This window comes from Callithrix jacchus, chromosome 8 (genome assembly GCF_049354715.1).
Source record: "Callithrix jacchus isolate 240 chromosome 8, calJac240_pri, whole genome shotgun sequence".
In the NCBI taxonomy this organism is placed as follows: domain Eukaryota; kingdom Metazoa; phylum Chordata; class Mammalia; order Primates; family Cebidae; genus Callithrix; species Callithrix jacchus.
The window spans coordinates 7,469,465-7,491,491 of NC_133509.1; the positions used below are offsets into that span (position 1 = coordinate 7,469,465).

Genomic DNA, 22,027 nt, shown 5'->3' on the forward strand with positions numbered 1-22,027 from the left:
ACCACAGCAATGTGTCTCACCTTTTCTGGGACCCTCTCCCTTGCTCAGTATTTGTAAGCCTTTTAATTTAAAGAAAAATAAATTAAGCCATGCTGGCTAATTAAAGAATACTTCCCCCAAATAACTTAACACTTAGTGATTCTATTAGTGATGTACAGTACTTCTCACTTTGTATTCTTTTAGATGTATTACAGAGGTAAAAGCAGTCTTTTCTACCAAACTAGAGGTATTTAGATGATCTATTTTTGAGATACAGGTTCAGAAAAAAAAAATTAATGATCAAGACTGGAATAACTCTAGTTCCCCCAAATCAACATCTGATCGGCCTTCAGAATCAGAATTTAGGAAGAGAGAAGTTTGGGGGATCATGACGTCCTGCTTCCTCGCTTCCCAGATAAGAAAACCAGGCCTCGCTCGAATTTCCTCAGATCACACGGCCAGAAAACAGCAGGCTCCAAACTAGGGCCTTGTGAGTCCCCAGTGTGACATGCATATGCGTCTGCCTTGTTTCATTACATAATGGCACAGCGAGTTTGGAGGTACGCAAAAACAGACAAACGCCCCGATCTTGCCTTCAAGGCGTTTACAATCTAGCAGGGGAGGTAACACACAGGTCTATTAAAAAACGACTAGACAAAGTAAACAGCAGTATGCTCTATAAGACAGGTATGGATTAAAAAGGAATCTTCAAGTCACTGACCCTTGAGATTCTTTTCTTTTCATTTTTAAAAACAATAGCAATCAAACTTGTGAAATAGTGAACTTCCTCCATTTTGCAAGATTCCTCGAAAACAAGCACTTGGAATATAACTTGGCTAAGGGTTGCACAACACACACTATTTGAGTATCTGATTTGGAAAACGAAGCCGCAGAGCCAGACCACACAATGCACATTGGTTGGAATCTGCTGGGCAGGTATCTCCCCGTCTGTCCAGGCAAGCCAAATCAAATAAGGCACTGAGTTAAAAAGGAAGGAAAAAGTAAAGGATAAATCTGTTGACCACCACTCCAGGAAGCCAAGGTCTCTTTCTTCTGCATTAGTGGTGGCTTGCTCTAAAATAAAAATACCACACTCAGGCTGTGACTGAGGAAAGTCCTTGGTTTGGGACCCACAGTAAGAGCAAAAAGAGATTATTACTTCCTAGTGACTCTCTTCTTGGTATAATTAGAAGAATACAAAGGCCGCTGAACAGTGGGATTTGTGAGAAATATGGATCATGTGTCTGCAGCACTACTTGCTTGCAGAATCGGCTATGTGGGTTGGCACACAGCACCGTGAATATTAGAAACCACAAATCTCCAGGGTTTCTTGAACAAAGTAAAAGGCCTTGTCTTCCGATTGCCAACTTGGAGGCAGGCTTGTGAAAGAAGCCCCTGGGTGAGCTCCAAAGTTACCTATGCATTTCCTCCTTCTTCGTCTCTTTCTTCTCCTCCTCCTCTCCCCCTCCTCTCCTCTCATTTTGAATATTGCATCTTGGTGGGTCTAACTGCAGCTTTGCTTCTGTCAATATCCCCCTGGGGAAGCAGGCCCTCTCCATGACAACATCCCGCTGGTGCAGAATCCGCAGAGCTCCGGACAATGGGACAAACCATATTTCTATGAAAGAAATCAAGGTAAGTGGATTCTTTTGCCCTGGAGGACCAGAGGAGTTACTCCCCAGTCAGATTATGCTGCATCTGAGGACCCAGAAAAGGAATGAACTTCCCTGTATAGACAACAGAGCCAATTCCTGAAAAGCGACGCCAGCGTGCAGATCTTTTAAAATCTCCTCCTCGGGAGCCTGAAACAAAAGCAAAGTACTTCCCTGTGTTCACCTGTGCACTTGGTGACTCCTCTGCAGAATTACTATCTTGGGTTGTAAGTAAGCTAAGTAGATGTCTTTTATAAGGCATAGTTTAAGAAAAAAAAGGAAAAGATGAAATGAGTTTATAAAATCCTAAGGACACAGATAAATAGCCATGTTTTTATACTGCACTTCCCTTTATCTGTGCCTGAGATGCTCCCGTGGTTTTTCCTGCACTGCTTTTCAGGCTCTGAAATATTTTTTAGCCAACACTTCATCCAGGGTGACTTCCAGGACCCCCAGTGGGGGGTGGGGCTTCCTATGTTGTCTCTTTCCTTGGCATCTCTATCCAAAGTATTTAGAGGGTGCATTCATGTCCTTTCTCTCTGTCTACCCCTGCTTCCTCCAAAAAAAGCAAAAGGGGGAAGTGGCAATTGGGAGGAGATTACATTTTTTTCTTTCTTATTTTTTTTTTTTGGAGAATGAGTCACCCAGGCCGGAGTGCAGTAGTGCGATCACCGATCCCTGCAACCTCTGCCTCCTGGGTTCAAGTGATTCTCCTGCCTCAGCCTCCCTGGTAGCTGGGATTACAGATGTGCACCATCACGCCCAGCTAGTTTTTGTAGAAATGGAGTTTCACCATGTTGGCCGGGCTGGTTTCAAATTCTTGACCTCAAGTGATCTGCCCACCTTGGCCTCTGAAAGTGCTGGGATTACAGGCATGAGCCACCATGCCCAGCCCATTTTTTCTTTCTTATCCTCCGTGCTTTCCTTATAGTAGGAGGTCAGTGAGATCAAGGGGATTCTAGAATGAATAAATAAAATCTGCATTTCTTAGGAACCTGATGGACAAGAGAACCCAGAGTCTGTGCAATGGGCGGAGGAGACGACCAAACACTTCATGGTTTCCCCACAGACCACACCAACAGGGCAAAGCCCTTCTGTATGTATTTCTATTTCACATGTACCTGCATAACCATATGTTTAGAAATCAGACGGTTGCTATTTGTAAAACTCTTGAAAAACCTTCTTTTAAAGTGTAAAATTTTTTTTTTTTTTTTGAGATGGAGTTTCACTCTTGTTACCCAGGCTGGAGTGCAATGGCGCGATCTCCGCCTCCTGGGTTCAGGCAATTCTCCTGCCTCAGCCTCCTGAGTAGCTGGGATTACAGGCACGTACCACCATTCCCAGCTAATTTTTTGTATTTTCAGTAGAGACGGGGTTTCACCTTGTTGATCAGGATGGTCTCGATCTCTTGACCTCGTGATCCACCCGCCTCAGCCTCCCAAAGTGCTGGGATTACAGGCTTGAGCCACCGCGCCCGGCCCGAAAGTGTAAAAATTACTTTATAAATGCCGACGCAATCTACTTTATCTCAGTGAGCTGCTATTAAGTGCAAAGAAGTTAAGTCGATACAGGGGCTTAAAGAGTTTTGGCCACAAAGGCTACACAGGGTCCATTTTCCCATGTGAAGAAAAATGTTTCTGTTTCAATCGTGATGTTTGGAATTTCAGCTTCAAGTACAAAAAAGGCACCGTTTCTAGAGTGCCCTTCCGAAAGGCACTGTAGAAGCGGCTGATGGTCCTTGTGGAATCGGCTGGCCAAGTGTTTCCTCCCTCCTGCCATATACCCAGACTGCCATTTCAGTATATTGACCCATCCCTGACAGAACGTCTATGTAAGCCCGAGGAGGAGGAACACGCCGCAGAACTGCGGCAGAGCATTAACAAGAACAGAATTAAAACGGATCACTTCTGGGACTCATCACACAACTTGGAAACAGTGTTCGATAAAAGAAAAGATAATTTGGGGCCACACTACCTGGAATGAACATCTGACACGCAGTCACTGGTCTGGATTTAGAAAACGGCTTTGATCCCCGGAGGGCAGATTGTTAATGAGTATTTTAAAGGACAAGATTGAGGAAGCATGATAGAGTTGAAAAGGGTACTAGTTTTGAAGGGTCCCAGCCTTGCTTCCACTTCTGTAAGCAGGTGGAACTGACTTTCAACAACACACCTTACACTGCCCTCAGAAAATATCCTCATCTCCAATATGCGAGGTCAAGTTAACCCTCTGGTCCATACAGCCCTCAAATCTAGGCCTTCATGACCGTGAAAACACGGAAAAAGTTTTAAAACAAGAGCAAGTAATGCCTTTTTGCTACCTGATAGGAAGTCCAGGCAACCTTATTACAAAAGGGAACTTGGGCCGGGCGCAGTGGCTCACGCCTGTAATCCCAGCACTTTGGGAGGCCGAGGCAGGTGGATCACGAGGTCAAGAGATCGAGACCATCCTGGTCAACATGGTGAAACCCCGTCTCTACTAAAAATACAAAAAAAATTAGCTGGGCACGGTGGCGCGTGCCTGTAATCCCAGCTACTCAGGAGGCTGAGGCAGGAGAACTGCCTGAACCCAGGGGGCGGAGGTTGCGGTGAGCCGAGATCACGCCATTGCACTCCAGCCTGGGTGACAAGAGCAAAAATCCGTCTCAAAAAAAAAAAAAGGGAACTTTTTTTTTTCTTACTTGTGTGCTAACAATCAATGCATAATTTACACAGCAATACGTACCCTTTATATAGTTCAAGGAATCATTATTGACTGCCTGAATCTGGTATGCTCATCCTTGTCACGTCCTTCTCACTAAATACTAATTACCCAAAGTGATCAAACCCCAAATGTAAAAATAATCATCTTATAATCACAGACAACAAGGAGGTGAAAAAAAAGAACTTAGTCAAACATTTTTGAGTTCATACAAATACTGAACAGCATAATCCACCTCCAGGTTCCCATCCCCCAGGTCAAACAATATTTCACCACTCTGCCTTTACTTATTCCCAGTCCTCCCCAATGTAGTTATTTTCTGGAACATTTTAAAATAAATCTCAGATATCCTGTCACTTCATCCATAACTTCTACAGTCTTCATCTCAACTGATAAGGATTTTTAAAAAACTACTTCCATGACAGTGCTCCACCTCACAGCCTTAAAAAGTTATTTACTATCATATAAAAAACCAACCCATATTCAAATTTCATCGATCATCTAAAACGTTTTTTTTCCCTTCAGTTTTTGGCTTGAATAGGCATCTAAACAAGCTGAGAGGTGAAACTGGAATTTCACCCAATTCACAATCCTCTGTCTTTTAAACATCTCTTTTAGATGCTAACCTTACTTAGACACAATGTTTTTGGAACGCAGATAATGTGAAGGTCAGCTTCCTTGCTGTATTATTGGAAATGCCTTATTCTGGGAATCAGATACAAATGTAGTTAAAGGCTCAGGACTGAAAAAAAATCTCCTGTAATTCTCACAGTTTTCTCAAATGCATAAATGATTCAGGCAACCTCGATGGAATGCTTTAAAGATGCGTTGCTAAATCTTACACCATTCCTAGGAAGAATACTTCTGACAGACTCTAAGAAGCTTTTATTTTGCCCATGTAAAAGCTGGATCTCTTAGACTGTGGAGCAGCCTAATAGCACAGGCAGCATTTTCAGCTGTAGCTTCACCCGCACCTTAAAAAGAAATCTAACTGAATATGGCGGCAACGAGGCCATCTTTGAAAACAGAGCTAAGAGCCTCAAACTGTCAACTCTGACTTTTGGGGGAAAGGGAGGTGAACAGTTTCTCCATTCAGCCTCCATGAGGCCTCTCTGGAAACACACAGGCACTGCCATGACTCATAGCTACAAACACTGTTTTATAACACCAGTCTGTGTTTTGTAACACACACTGAAAGAAAAAAAAAAAAAAAAACTATTTAGAAACCAAAACCAAGCCCTGCATCTGGGCACTGGTATCAAGATCTCAAGATGTCAGAGTGGCTATTTAATCCAAATAAAGTAGGCAAGGCCTTATCCCTTTCCTTGGCAAGAAAGTAGAGGCTTCCTGCCCCGCTGCACATGCCCACAGGAGGAGCAACCATGAATTTAATTTTCTTAAAACAGAAGCATTTTCAGACTTGTGTTTTCCTGGACAGCTGCCTAGTGGCTGTAATCCATAATAAGGGCGTGTAATTGACAGTAATGTGAATCACTCACTGAAATTCTGGCAAAAAAAAAAAAATAGAGTTATTTTTTTTTTTCGGGAAAAAATTAAAGAGCAGATTCATCCTGTCCATTGAAAATAGCAATTACTTTACATTTCAGCCCATTAGCTACCTTTACATTAAAAAAAAAATCACTGTAATTTGCACTATCAGCAAGAGCTGTAAAGAAGGTGCAGTTGCAGAAGTCGTGTGATCAGATGGGCTGGGCCAGGGCAGTCTGCAAAACGGCAAATTTAGATGGGTTACTCGATACAGCATGCATGGGATTCTCGGCCCAAGAGTGAGTTACGGGACACTGTTCTACCAGTCATTTTGCCACTTGAAAAGCTGCTATCTGCCTGGGACCTTGTTATTATGGTAATACCTAGGGCAGACTGATCAAGCTGCCATTGACGTCTATGGGCACCTTCAGAATTCCTTTCACTCAGACACAGCGATCTCCAAAAGAATGGCTGGGGATTTTCCCAGGTAGAAGCTGCTGGAACCATGGAAGCTTTGAGACCAGGTAAAGGGTTTCTCTCATCTATTAGTTCTCTTTGAATAAGGGAAAGAATAATCTGAATTAACTTCAGTGTCAACCTGAAAGGGCCCCCTCTTTTCCAAGGCAGAGGCTCGGGAACTAAACGCGGGAAAGCTATGGAAGATTTAATTCCATTTAGATAAACCCTGACTCCATCTGAACCTGAGAGGTTCAGATATTTGTCTGAAACTTCAGCACCTGTGAAACTAGAAGCCCTTGTCTAGACCAGTTTGCTATCTCAAGCTTCTGGTCCCAGAGGGAACAGGGGTATTTTGAACTGTGAAAATCCCACGAGTGCGTGAAGGAAACCTTGGGACTCTAGAATGTTGAGGTCTGTGTTGGGGAGATTTATATGGAACCTAGGTGGAAAGAGTGGAAACGTTTAACCTCTTTCCCTCAGCTGACCACACTGTGAAGATGGTTTGGATTTATTGTCTCCTATTGGGATCTCCCATTCTTAGATGTAAAATCAAAGTCAAATTTCACTAAATCAGAGGTAATGTTGGGATTCTGATGAATGAAACTAAAATTCATTTTGCACTTTATCATTAATAATTTCTGAGAAGCTGTTTCTCATATGACAGCAGCTGGGGGATGGTATTCTTAGCTTATGACGGTCCCCATCTTTGACAGTTACCACTAATCTCCTACTTAGCTCTGGCTTCATTTGCAAGTAGTTGCTAACAGGCAAAATGAGGGTGGAGTCTCATAAACCACTAAAAAGAGAGACTTACTATGCAAATAAAAAGGCCCTGCAAAAATATTTAAGATACTGTATCTCAATTATTAGACAGTAGCAAACTGTCAAAATCTGAAAACCACCATGGAATATGTATAACCAGTTCTTTGCAGGCGTTCTCTTTGTTCCTATGTGAACACATTTTATGTGAGCCCAAATGGTTGGAAATGTGTTATTCATTTTTATAATTGAGAAAAATGTGTTAACGCTTTGGAATGTCCATGTGTGGAAAAATAAAACATTATATGGAATTGCACACACATATGATTTATAATGCATGCTTCCAGGACCAGAAATCCTAATGAAAAACCTTTTATTCAACAGAAAAAAAAATTTTTTTTCAGTATTTGCACTTCTGGTATACTGCAATGCTGAAGCCAAGCATGTATTTTATTAGTTTAAATCCTAGCTGAGCAATCTAATGTGTCATTTTACATAAAAGAGAACATGTTTTTCACAAACGTTAAATTTCTTGTCCGTTTGTGTCCCTCTGTAGTGGATGCAGTGGTGTGCTGCACAGGCCCCTCCCTTTAGGATGGAGGTCCTCATTTCCCCTGGGGCCCAGAGTATTGACCGCCAGTGGCTCACAGCTGAACTGCTTCCTGAGATTTGTCCTTAGGTAAAGTGAAGCTGCCTTGCCCAAGGCTGTGCCCTTCCCTAGGTGCAGCCCACACCCAGTGGCTGCTTGATGCGTTTTCTACCTGGGAACATCCCCTTGTTTCAGTTTGGGACATCGCAGAAGGGCCACCCATGCTCTGATCTCCCTATGGCATCTGTTGACACCTGTACTGCAACTTCACAGCACTTCCTTCTGCCCGGCCCAGCTCCCCTCACTCCTTATAGGCAGTGTCCCTATAAGCACGCTCCGACAAACTGTATGCCAATTTCAGAATCTGAGCATCTACTCTCCGGGGAATTCAATCTAAGATGCCTTCATTTATTTAAGGATACTTTCGTGGAGTGATTAGCTGGGCATAATGATGAATTTTAGCTCAGAATATGGCAGAACTTCACTTTCTTCAATGTGAGATAAACCCACCTTAGCTTTTATCTCAAGAGGGTTGGTTCTAGAAGTTTTTCAAAAAGTCCAGCATTGCAAGGTGAGCTTAATTAATGGTAATGGTACAATATGAGGATTTTTTTTTGAGACAGAGTCTCACTCTGTCGCCAGGCACCAGGCTGGAGTGCAGTGGCACAATCTCGGCTCACTGCAACCTCTGCCTTCTGGGTTCAAGCAATTCTCCTGCCTCAGCCTCCCAAGTAGCTGGAACTACAGGTGTGCGCCACCACACCCAGCTAATTTTTTTTTTGTATTTTTAGTAGAGACGGGGTTTCATCATTTTGGCCAGGATTGTCTCAATCTCTTGACCTCGTGATCCACCCACCTCGGCCTCCCAAAGTGCTAGGATTACAGGCTTGAGCCAGGATTTTTTTTTTTTTAATATGGAGTTTCATTCTTGTTGCCAAGTCTGGAGTGCAACGACACAATCTCGGCTCACTGCAACCTCCGCCTCCCAGGTTCAAACAATTCACCTGCCTCAAACTCCCAAGTAGCTGGGATCACAGGCATGCACCACCACACCCACTAATTTTGCATTTTTAGTAGAGATGGGGTTTCACCATGTTGGCCAGGCTGATCTCAACCTACTGACCTCAGGTGATCCACCCACCTCAGCCTCCCCAAATGTTGGGATTACAGGCATGAGCCACCGCTCTTGGCCACAATATGAAAAGTTTTATGATGAGGCTTTGCTATTGAAAAGAATAGAAGAATCACATACAGTGTGTAGATAATCGGTCATACACAGAAAGTGAGAAGTTGGCTCTTCTTTCAGTAGCATAATTAACCCAACTCTTCAGAATTCTTCTTATAAGTGAGATTCCGGGACAGAACGAGGAAGAACTCACTGGCCACCAAAGAGCAGGTAAAGCGCTAGGAAAATCTGTGAGAATGACACCATATTGGTCATTTTGTTCATCAGAAATTTAACCTAAGAGAAACGCCTCAACAGAATGTCAGGTGAAGCAATTTAGGGCAAAGAAACATATTCTCCTAAATGATACTGTCTCGGAGTGCCTCCCCTACTGAAAATGAGAACATCCTCCCGTCTCTCAGATCACCCCAATTATACAAAGGATTAGGTAACGTCCACAAATCAGGCCATGGGAAGTTCTTTGATTTAGAGGCAGGACTCTTTCTGAGGTGCGGGGGGAGCAGGAGGAGGGGAGGATGGTGGTGAGGCTGTGTGTGTGACAGTAACAGCTTTTCCTTTTCCAACGTCAAAAACCATAGGCATTCTAGGACAGCTTCTACTGTGATTGCACTAGGCTGAGTGAAAGAGCAGCACAAAATGAAGACAGCTCCTCTCACTGCACTGTCAAAGACTCCCATCTGAGAAAGAAAATGGGTGAAGGAGGCTAGAGAGGTGGCCTTTCTATCAAAAATTCAACTTCAGAAACCTGAAAGATCATCTTCCTTCATCGTGTTCTCATTTAGTTTGCTAATAGATGTCTCATGAGAAAAGAATTATTGTGAAGCTGAGAAAGTAGGATTTAAATTTCCTATGAAGAGATGGAATTTACGTTACAGGCAAAGGACATTTCTTTTTCTTCTTCTTCTTACAATAATTCCAAAGTGCTTTCTGACCTTGGAAGAAGAAAATCAGTGTTAAGATAGAATTGGTGGGCCGGGCGCGGTGGCTCACGCCTGTAATCCCAGCACTTTGGGAGGCCGAGGCGGGTGGATCACGAGGTCAAGAGATCAAGACCATCCTGGTCAACATGGTGAAACCCCGTCTCTACTAAAAATACAAAAAAATTAGCTGGGCATGGTGGCGCGTGCCTGTAATCCCAGCTACTCAGGAGGCTGAGGCAGGAGAATTGCCTGAACCCAGGAGGCGGAGGTTGAGGTGAGCCGAGATCGCGCCATTGTACTCCAGCCTGGGTAACAAGAGCGAAACTCCGTCTCAAAAAAAAAAAAAAAAAAAAAAAGATAGAATGGGTTAGGTCATCGCCTAAGGAGGCATAAAAGGCCACCAGGAAATAAATTAAAATGAAAATAGATTCTTTTATTGGGTCACATCTCATCCTCTCATTTATGAGCAAGGCTTCCACTCAAGCAATTGATACTGCAGGGGATAATTTTGCTCCTCTTGTTTTGACTCAAGAAAAAGTTACAAACAAAAGTAGGGAGGAAGCTGCATCTGAAGCTTAAGGGACATTTTTAAAAGAATTCCAAGGAAAAGAGCACAGACACTGTAGCTGTGTGCAGCCACTCATGAGGGGAACAATCGTTTTGAAATTATCGGTCCCTGCTAAATTAAGGAAACATACTTACATTTCAGACCAGACAAAACACAGCAAGTCACGTGTTCTGACCTTGAACAAATAAATGTCATTTCTTCCCAGAATTGACCTTAACATTCAATAAGTAATCTGGGATTATCAGAAAACCGACTTCAGAAACCGTTTAACATTTTAGGATTACTTTTTCTTCTCTAGACTGGACAAACACAGGATATTTCCCTTGATAGAATATACCCTTCCTTCTTGGAAAGGTCAGCCAGTTCTCTTTTCTAGAGGGTAGATTCCCACTTTGCATAAATGCAGATGCCAACGGTAACTGAAAATGTCCCTTTACCTTTGACTCTGCGGAGCTGATAATCTGATTTACATGGATAATGCAAACAAATGGTGTTCGAGGGTCACTCAGTAAATTAACACATTCCTCATATTTAGAAACACAGGTAAGTATTTTTAAACCTCTGGATAAGATTCTGACTTAAATCTTACAAACTGCAGAAAGAAGCTTTAAAGCTATCAGCTGCAAAATTCAGCCTTAAAACTGACACTCAAAAAGCATATGGTAAATCGCCAGACATCAAGAAGCCCTTTGAGTTCTAGATCAGTTTCCAAACTATTATTATGCAAACCTCACAATATAATTTCAAGTAATAAATACCTATTCTTTCTTTCCTTTTTTTTTTTAAAAAAAAGACAGAGTCTCACTCTGTCACCCAGGCTGGAGTACAGTCGTGTGATCTCAGCTCATTGCAACCTCCACCTCCCGAGTTCAAACAATTCTTATGCCTCAGCCTCCCTAGTAGCTGGGATTACAGGCACACACCACCATGCCCGGCTACTTTTTGTATTTTTAGTAAAGATGGGGTTTTGCCATGTTGACCAGGTTGGTCTCGAACTCCTGACTTCAGGCGATCTATCCGCCTGAGGCTCCCCAAGTGCTGGGGTTACAGGTGTGAGCCACCACACCGGCCTATTCTTTCTTATAGCTGTTAACAATGAGAAGATCATTATTTTTGGCCAAACTAAAATGTGTGACGAGAGTGTCTGGTCATAAAATTGCGTATGTATACAAGACACACTTACTTAAAATCTACAGATATTAATTAAACACATAGTAGATACTGACCACTCTGTTAAGCCCAAGGGATACAAAGATAATTTTTTTTTTTTGAAACAGGGTCTTGCTCTGTAGTCTAGGCTAGAGTGCATTGGTACACTCTCTGCTAAGCGTAGCCTTGACTTCCCGGGCTCAAGCAATCCTCCCACCTCAGTCTCCCAAGTAGCTGGAACTATAGGCATGTGCCAGCATGCATGGCTATTTTACAAAAATTTTTTTGTGGATACCGGTCTCCCTATGTTGCCCAGGGTGTTCTTGAACTCCCAGCCTCAGCAATCCTCCCTCCTCAGTCTCCCAAAAGTGTTGGGACTACAGGCGTGAGCCACCACAGCCGGCCAAAGAAATTAAAGAATACGTAGTAGGACAAAGCTGTATAAACATCAACTATTCTACAATACACCTTTCTACCGTCACCTTAACAAGGTACTGTGGGAGCGGAGGAGCTGCAGCAATGAACAAGGTGGAATCAGAGCAGGCTTTGGATGGCAGGTGCTCCTTGTGTTGGCCTTTGACGAAGCAGTAAGACTTTACAGGTGCAGAAGATGATGAAGGACATTCTCGGACAAACAGGACACAAAGGCACCGAGGTATGTCCCTGCATGGAGTCTCCTAGGAACAGATCATCGGGGATGGCAGAAACTGCCTGCATGGGAGAAGCCACGAAAAGACCAGTGGAAAGATGAAGACCGGGTAGTAAAAGGCCTTGAATGCCATACTTAGAATTTAGACTCCTCAGGCGACAGAAAACCTTAGAGGAGGTTGAATAAGACGATCCCACCTTGCTCCTAAGGAGGCAGAAGAAGAAGATTCTGCTAGCAGTGGAATTCTGGAGAAGGCCACAGTTTTCTTTTTCCTTACTTTTCTTTTTTTTATTGGCTGGGGAGCAGGAATCGCTGAAAGTAAGGCTGGTGTTTTCTAATATATCTCACCTCAGAGAAGAGAATTTAGCCAAAACATTTTTAATCACGACCTTAGCACACAGTGACACTTGGTACAACTAGACAAGACAGGCTCTCCGCCCTCAAAGATGCACAACGGTCCCTCTTACTGTTGGTGTTCTGTTAAACTCACACTGCAAAGCAAAAGGAGCGCCAGCCACACCTTGGGTTCTCTGCTCTGCAGATTTACTGCCTGACCAGCCTCAAAGCTAGAAAAATATTTCAAGCTGAATCTGTCACTACCAACTTTATATGTGATTTTGTTTCCCGTGTTGCTCGCTGAGAATGCCTGGCCACTGAGAAACCAGATCGGAGGCAGGTATTTCTGACGGGAGCCTCCCTGCCGTGTGCTTTATCCTAGTTGATGTTAAACACATCGCCACACCTAAGCCCTTGCAAGCCAAGAAGTTAAGGTTACGGTGTGGAAACAAAAAACCTAACTGCCTCCTAACTGCCTGTGTTTACTAGAAGTTTTTGAATTTATACAGGCCATGGGTAGCAGAGAGTACGGTTCGCTTTTTTGTTTCTTTTTGTTTTTGTTTTTGAGACAGGGTCTCACTGTGTTGCCCAGGCTGGAGTGCAGTGGTGCGATCAGAGCTCGTGGCAGCTTTAAACTCCTGGGCACAAGCAATCTTTCCACCTCAGCCTCCTGAGTAGCTGGGGCTCTCGGCATGCGCTGCCATACCAAGGAAATTTTCTTTTTCTTTTTTTGTAGAGGTGCGGTTTCACCATGTGCCCATGCTGGTTCTGAACACTGTGGCCCACGTGCCCTTCCTGCCTCAGCCTCCCAAAGTGCTGGGTTTACAGGCGTGAGCCACTGCACCCGGCCCAAAGAGTACGATTCCATTTATTTCTATTTTTATTATTTAATTCCTCGTCATGACAGTCTCTTGTGGCAGGAAAGTGGTTAGTTCACAGATAGAAGAAATCTAGGACCTAAGAGATAAAATAATTGGCAATCATTGTTTGACTAGAGTCAGGGGCAGAGTTTGCGACAGCGTTCCTTCGCCGCTCCTCTCAGGGGGGAGCCTGACAGCCTCGTTTCCGCTGCAGACTTAACCGTCCTCACTCCAGGTAGATCAGTTCGATTCCTGAGTCTGAATGACAAGCTCAACTACCAATAATGCCTTGCACGGTGTTTTAAGCGACATAATCAGCTGGAGAGGGACTTGTGTCAGTTAGACTTCGTCTCCTTAAAAATCAAGAGCAAGAGTGGTAAGAGAGAAGTTTTTAACAAGGAGGAAAACCCTAGACAGTTGTCTCTAAGATTTTTCACCACAGCTTCAAGGACAACCAGGAAAAGGGCTGCTATTTGAGGCAACTTCATTATAAAATCATTTTTAATAAGCAATCTTAACAGAGGGAATACTCTTGTGGAGAAACCCTCCAGGGACCCAGAGGCTGCCCAGTTAAGTTATTACGAAGTTTCACACGAGGGACCAAACAGCTATTTCATTGGCCTCGGGGGACAGAGTTTAGTTTTCACCTGTTCTCTAGAGGCACTGATGTTATCCTGTCTACTAACAGCAGAGACTGGTAACAATCAATTATCCCGATGCCCCAACTTGGTGAGGGAAAGTGAATTCTCAGTTTTGTCGACACAAAAAGACACAGTATAAGAGGAGAGATAAATTAACTCATTATGGTTCATTATACTGGAGACTAAGAACGCACAGCCAATGCAAATGCCTCATCTGGACCTTGGTGTTCTTTCAGTAAGATGACAGAAACATATTCTCAGGAAATTAAGAAAAATCCACAATGCGAAAAGGATGCTGGGTCGTCCTCTTACCATAACTGTCCAGCTACATGAGGGAAATAATTCTCTGTGCTGATGAAAAAGTAATAATCAGTGCAGTAGACTTTGCCTACCCAAGCAGTGAGCAAAGTTTGGAATCTGGGGTTTAAATTTTTATAAAGCTATTTGTAGCTGAGTTTAAAAGGGCTGGAAAGACAGAAGCCTCCACGGTAGCACAGTAGCCTTCAGCCAATTAGCAGCTCGAATGAAAGAAAGCAAGGAGAACCATTAGTCACAAAATTCAAAGTGCTTATGTATTTTTCAGGTTTCACTGAGCATTCCATGCCTCAGCCATGCCTCAGATTATAAGGAAATGGCAAGAACGGGTCTTACAATTAGACCTTAAAACTGTGGAGTTAGAGAAAAAGTGAACAAACTTTTTCTTTACTAATCAGAACAGTCTTCTCTTTTTGGACTGGATTTCTCCTTCTCAATAAGCAGTTTTTTTAAAAATGTAGTTGGTCACAGGAGCACACAGAGAAGTCCCATCTAAGGAGAAAAACTCATCTGGGTTCGGAGAAGAGACTGAAGCAGGGAACGTCTGATTGACATAACCGTAACTAAACGACTGTGGCAGAAAAACATAGTTTACAGGTCCCTGCTTTTTTTCCACATACATGCTGTGGCTCCACATTGGCGATGACAGACGGCCAAAACCTGCTCTCTGTTCTTCTGTCTCCCTTTTCCTGGTTAATACTCTACTCCAGTTTGACCGATCTACACACGCATCCCTGATCGCACCTAATTCTTGCCGCCCTTCTAGAGCAAGCTTGGCTCATCACACAGGTGCCCAGCCCATACAGCTTTTAAACACATACTCTATTAGGTTGGTGCAAAAGTCATTGCAGTTTTTGCCATTGAAATGGCAACATTTCATAGCCCTGCATTTTCCAGCAATTCTTTCATTACTGAAAGTTCCTCATATGTGTGTGTCCTTTCTCCTAGATACAGGCAAAACTGTTAGACAGGGAGGGATCTAAGTTAGATGATCTATACTGCAATGTGCCTTACACAAGGTTAGACAGAGAGCCGGTGTTAAACAATACTAGGCTAAGACAATCTGCCTGGCTCCTCGCCCTATCCTTCTGCAGGTATGGGCTGCAGTCCCCTTTCCAGGCTCTGTTCCTCAGACTCTGATATTACAAGTGTCTGAATTGCTCACCATATAATCTCCTTCCCCTTTCCCCCAAGAAGAAAATGCAAAGTCAAAGCTGTATGGGTGAAGACCTTTCCACTGAATCCAAACCTTAATCCAATATATCCTGACATTTTTTTCTCCTCAGTATGCCTTCTTTTTCTTTTTTCTTTTCTGTTGTTTTCTTTTCTTTTCTTCTTTGAGATGAAGTCTCACTCCATTGCCCAGGGTGGAGTGCCATGGTGTGATCTGAGCTCATTGCAACTTCTGCCTCCCAGGTTCAAGCGATTCTCCTGCCTCAGCCTCCCTAGTACCTGGGATTACAGGTTCATGCCACCATGCCCGGCTAATTGTTGTATTTTCAGTTAAGATGGGGTTTCACCATGTTGGCCACACTAGTCTCAATCTCCTAACCTTCAGTGATTCACCCATCTTCGCCTCTTAAAATGCTGGGAGTACAGGTGTGAGATGCTGTACCTGGCCACTCCTCAATATGGCTTCTAATCGGTATCCTTGTCCATTAACTATTTGAGACATTAGGAGCTGGAGTTGATGCCTAGGTGACATACAAAGACGAGGAGGGAAAGAGCTATCACTCCTACACAGGAAAACATGCTTTTCCAGAAGCAGAAGTGGATTGGGCGGGGAGCATTCCATTGGGAGGGATTTTGGCAGTCAGAGGAAAACAGTTAATTGAATAGCTTGGAAATGAAAGCTTCTGTCATTATAATGTATAGATGTGGATGTCAGTTATATTCCAAAGGGCCATGCAAATACAAATACACCACCTTCCTGGCCACAGAATTGATAAAGAAATCAGTGTAAAACATTTGCTGTAATTGATGAAGTTAATGTAGAATGATTTTTAACATTTCGTTTTAAACGCATTGGAATGTCTGTTTCTTCTATGTTTTTATTCCTTTGCATACAGATCCCAATAAAGAGAGAAGCTGATATAAGTGTAAATCCAGTCCGAAATTCAGGTATGCTGAAACATCCTCAAAACCTACATGGCAACTTTCTTACACATCCCTTTGATATATATATGTATCTGTTTCCTGAGCATTCTGTTAGCTTCCGGGGTTTTCTGGGTTTTAGATAGGTTTCAAAGAAAACACTGTGTCCTGAAACACTGTAGTGCCTTGCGGCAATGAAAGTTATTAATGAATTACTAATCTGGTCTAACAAAACAGCATCAATTTATTAAAAATGTCATTAATGTCTGTTACAGGCTTTGTGTCTGTGGAGGATAGGTTTGTGCTACGCAAAATATATACTACTACTAGTGCGGGGAACATAGCTATCCTAGAAGCAGAAGTAACCACTTTGAATAATTGTTTTATTATGGAATCAGTTGTGACATTAAGTAGATATCAGTTCTTTGATGCACTAAGTTAAATTGGTAAAAGGTAAGTAATGGTCATTTTAAAGTAAGAGACTTGGCCGAGCGCGGTGGTTCATGCCTGTAATCCCAGCACTTTGGGAGGCCGAGGCAGGTGGACCACGAGGTCAAGAGATCGAGACCATCCTGGTCAACATGGTGAAACCCCGTCTCTACTAAAAATACAAAAAATTAGCTGGGCATGGTGGCGCGTGCCTGTAATCCCAGCTACTCAGGAGGCTGAGGCAGGAGAATTGCCTGAACCCAGGAGGCGGAGGTTGCGGTGAGCCGAGATCACGCCATTGCACTCCAGCCTGGGTAACAAGAGTGAAACTCCGTCTCAAAAAATAATAATAAATAAATAAATAAATAAAATAAAGTAAGAGACTTGGCTAGGAGCTGTGGCTCACACCTGTAATCCCAGCACTTTGGGAGGTTGAGACAGGAGGATCTCTTGAACTCAAGAGTTCAAAGACCAGCCTGGGCAACATGGCAAGGCCCTCTCTCTCTCTCTCTTTTTTTTTTTTTTGAGACAGACTCTTACTCCATTGCCCAGGCTGAAGTGCAGTGGTACAATCTTGGCTCACTGCAACCTCTGCCTCCTGGGTTCAAGTGATTCTCATGAGCCACCCTCCAAGTAGCTGAGATTACAGATGTGTGCCACCACACCTGGCTAATTTTTATGTTTTTAGTAGAGACGGGGTTTCACCATGTTGACGAGGCTGGTCTCAAACTCCTGACCTCAGGTGATCTGCCTGCCTTGGCCTCCCAAAGTGCTGGGATTACAGGGGTGAGCCACTGTGCCTGACCGGCAAGATCCTGTCTCTACAAAAAATTTAAAAACCAAATTAGCTGAGCACGATAGTGCACATTTGTGGTCCCAGCTACTGGGAAGCTGAGGCAGGAGGATATCCTAAGACCGAGAGGTTGAGGCTGCAGTGAGCCATGCTCATGCCACTGCACTCCAGCTTGGGCAACAGAGCAAGTCCCTGTCTAAAAAAAAAATAATAAATAAGAAGGCTGTATAGTTTCCAGTAGACTACTTTGTTTAAATAATTTTTTTCACATAGTGGGAACAAGATCCCCCTTTCTTATCATCAGTTCATTCTTCAAGCCTAGAAGCCTATGGAGGTAGCACAGTTGCAAGGTAAAAGCAAACCTGGCTCAATTGTATGAATGACTATATTGCACTTGGTTTTCTTCCTATACTTTAGAGTGGAAGAACCACTTTGAAAAATGAAGCTCTTAATTTTAAAAGCATTGAAAGTGTGGACTGCCTTTAAATCCTGGCTCCACCACATACTAGCTAGTCGTAGGACCCTGGGCCTTGGTTTTTATCTGTAGAGTGGGGACAGTAGCAACACCTACCTCACAAAGTTGCAGTCAAGATAAATAAAGGAACACTTAGAAAGTGCTTAGAGAAGCGCCTAGCACTAAGTGCTCCGGAAGTATTAGTTGACGTTAATACTGGCGCTAACAGTGTAGCTCTCATATGTGCACAGGGAGGCAGTCTACTCTGTTGTGACTGCAGGCTCTGCCCAGCCGGGTTAGTTCACAAGCTTTTTCGCTTCTCTAAACTGTTACTTGTCTCTCCCATACCTTTTCTTATTTAAAATGTGAGTGCAAGCAGTACACAGCTCATGAAGCCGCTAAGCAGATTAAATGAGATAATGCACGTGAAGCATCAGACATAATGCTTGGAATATTCAGACTGCTTGGTAGGTGGGGTTCCTGCTGTTGCTACTGCTGCCACTACAAGCGATGGCACTACTGCATGACTTCCGCCATCATCATTGTCAATATCGAGCTAGGCACAACGCAAACTTACGTCATAGACAGCCAGCGCTTCTTTAAAGACAAATCCAATCATGTCTAATTAAGCATTTATCAAGTATATAAGAAGTCTATCAAGTCCACAGCAATACCTGGTAGGCGAGGCATTTTTGTTTTCTCCCTGGTAGTAATGGTGGATTTTAAAGAGCCGATCATCATCTTAACACACCCTTTGGAAACCATGCTATGAAGTGAAAACACAAACACTTTTTGTCCAAGTGCAATTTGTGAACCTCAAGTCTACTAACTGGGCAAACTTGAATCAACTGGATGTTGGGATGGAAGCGCTCTGCTAACTACTCAGTTTTTCTATGGAGTTCACAGGCCCTCACCATGAACTGTGAGCTTTAACACTATGCAAATGTTCTGCTTTGGAAGAACTGACCGGCAGGGCCAAGTGCAGTCCGTTTATTTTTAATATGATGAGACAGAGAAATCCCGTTAAGCTTAGGAGGGCTTGGCTCTAGCTGCGCAGGCTGACTCTAAACAAGGCAAATGTTTCCAGACACTACAGAGAGACTTACTTTCTCAGACTGGCTGATCTTGAAGAAACTAAATAGATGCGACTCTATCACGGGGCTGGGTTTTAGCACCCAGGATTATTTTATGCTTGGATCATGATAGGAGAATCCTGGATGCTTTCTCTAATTTTCTTTTCCCCACCCCTACGTCCAGCTTAGTCTGTTTTCAGTTATGAGCTGACTTATGGAACTGGTACACCTGGCGTCTGTGTTTGCAGATTGTTTTATGTGATACGTACTTCTGTCCCTCCCTAACCCCCATCCTGTCGCCCTCCAGTCTTTACTTACAACTAGTCTGTAAACACCCGAAAGGTAAAAGCCTATCGGCACAGAGTAGGACCTCGATGAACAGTTGTCTCTTAATTAGCCCTTTAAGACGTGTGTTTTTGTCATGACACACCGCCAGCGAGCTTACTGTCTGGGAGAGCTGGTGGCCTTGGTAAGCTAAGCAGTGAGTCTTCCACTTACTTGTTATCCCTCTTTCTCTTTGTCAATGGGCAGACAGGATCTGGATGAAGGCCTACTCAAGGAACTTCAGCGTGGCTCTTCCCACATCTGTCCTAATGAAGCACCCTGCCAGCAACTGAAATTATAAGTGCTGTGAGTCACGCTGTGAGTCACAGAGGTTGCCACGGCAACCTACTAACTATATCACCAAAGCACCTTCCATTAGCCTTGCCAAGAATGGTTCCTGAGTTTTCCTGGACTTTGAAAACAATGTGGGTGAGCCCCAAGTTTGGGGTTGCTAAGAGTCTACAATAAAAAATGGCCTTAAGGAAAGGAAAAAAAAAATGAGAAAATAAGGTTATTCTAGTTTTTAGATCTCCTGAGTAAATGCCAACAACTGTGACAAATTGTTGGGTTCGTTTTGTGATATCAACAGATGTCTAAGGAGAGGAGGTTGCGGCCTCAAAACTAATTTTCTCTAAGTCAAATTCAAAGCCAAGTCTCTGGGGTAAAAAGTGAATACATTAACCTATTCCATTTTAAATGACTGCAATAAACGCTTTTTAAAATGGATGCAGGGCCGGGCGCGGTGGCTCACGCCTGTAATCCCAGCACTTTGGGAAGCCAAGGTGGGTGGATCACGAGGTCAAGAGATCAAGATCATCCTGGCCAACATGGTGAAACCCTGTCTCTACTAAAAATAACAAAAATTAGCCACGTGGTGGGGCGCACCTGTAGTCCCAGCTATTTGGGAGGGGGTGCGGAGGCTGAGGTGAGGCGAGATCCTGCCACTGCACTCCAGCCTGGTGACAGAGCAAGACTCTGTCTCAAAAAAAACAAAATCCCCTTTTGGGCTAGGCGCAGTGGCTCACGCCTGTAATCCCAGCACTTTGGGAGGCCGAGGCGGGTGGATCACGAGGTCAAGAGATCGAGACTATCCTGGTCAACATGGTGAAACACCATCTCTACTAAAAATACATACAAATTAGCTGGGCATGGTGGCGCGTGCCTGTAACCCCAGCTACTCGGGAGGCTGAGGCAGGAGAATTGCCTGAACCCAGAAGGCGGAGGTTGCGGTGAGCCGAGATCTCGCCATTGCACTCCAGCCTGGGCAACAAGAGCAAAACGCTGTCTCAAAAAAATAATAATAATAAAAATAAAAAAATTAAATGGATGCAAAAGATTAATTCTCAAAGAAATATTCTGATTTGTGCTGAAATATTTTACTTTGAAGAACTAAGTCTTTTTATAAATAATACCGTGTTTTAATTTTATACTGTAGGCATTAGCCTGCTGCCATCGAACATTTGAAAATGTCCTAGATTATCTTTTAATGGCTATTCATGTTAAATAGAAATATTTCAGACCGTTCACAAGCATGTCTTGTTTGGATTTTGATTGGGGAAAATTAACAACTCAAGTTGAGCGTAAACACACATTTTCCTGACTGCTTCCACAGAGTAACCTGCGCTTTTCAGAAGCGTATCTGTCCCTCAGTGTGGGGGAAAGCAGGCAGCATAGGCTAGGACAGAAGGGACAAGCACTGTGAACAAGGATGAGAACAGAAGGAAGCAGAAACGGTCTGATGCCTCCGGAAACGGTGTTCAGGGCCCTACCAGATCTCTTTCGGTGTGCTGTGGTGGCTTTCTGATATATGTATGTCCTCTAAGGTTCAGACTACATGATGTCAAACTTCCCAGTAGCTGGAAAGAGCTCGAACGATTTGTTGCATCTTTTCACCTCCACAGTTATCCTCTTGAAACACTGTAGTGAATGCAGAACTGTCCAAGAAGAATTAGATGAAGAATTCAGGAGTGAATGACTAGTTGCCCTTGGCAAATAATAAAAACCAAGACAGGAGCTGATTCCAAGAAAGTGATACTTATCTGCATGGTGACTATTTCAGCGGGAAAGAGACCAGAACGAACTTGTGAAACACCAAAGCAAAGCAGTCTTGAAGGGGTCCAACCAAATCCACGTGCTACATAATCACGATGAAAATTAAATGGAAATTCACACCACAGTGTAAAATTGATCTAAGAGTCAAAACTCTTTCATGTTTGCACACCAACAACAACAGCCACATTTCCTATCAACAACTGAAGAAGACCACAGATATTACAATTCCTTGAACAATGTGGGTATGAGAACCACTAGATGTCCCGAAGCTTTGTCTTTTCCCACTGGCCAACTAAAGAGAAAACACACATTTAAGGTACCCTTCTCAGGAACTCAGGAGAACCGGGTTCTCCAGCTCTCCACAAACTGTGTTCATTGACTCCTCTGAAGCTAACAATCAAATTTCCTTTCATGGGAGTTTCTGGTTCAACTCACCCAAAACTTTTTTTTTTTTTAAAGAAACAATACCTGTGCTTTCCAGATAACAAGGTGGACTAAAATATTATCTGGTGTCACAACTCTTCAGGTTCATTTTGCAGTACCTGCACCTCTGTCTGG

At 43.4% G+C, this 22,027-nt stretch overlaps 1 protein-coding gene across 3 annotated transcripts in view; it reads right to left on the bottom strand.

Moving 5' to 3' along the window:
• Positions 1-22,027, bottom strand: part of RORA (RAR related orphan receptor A) — a 763,546-nt gene that overhangs the window by 172,910 nt on the left and 568,609 nt on the right. Inside the window, exons 1-2 of one of the 3 annotated variants that reach the window (XM_035261775.3) lie at positions 19,592-19,708; positions 18,695-18,786 (exon numbers count right to left, since the gene is read on the bottom strand). The exons of the other annotated variants lie outside the window; for them this stretch is intronic. Of the exons in view, the coding sequence (XP_035117666.1) occupies positions 18,695-18,785 (91 nt within the window). The 5' untranslated portion in view covers position 18,786; positions 19,592-19,708. Of the gene's footprint in view, positions 1-18,694; positions 18,787-19,591; positions 19,709-22,027 lie in introns of those variants that run through there. 3 annotated transcript variants of the gene reach the window in all.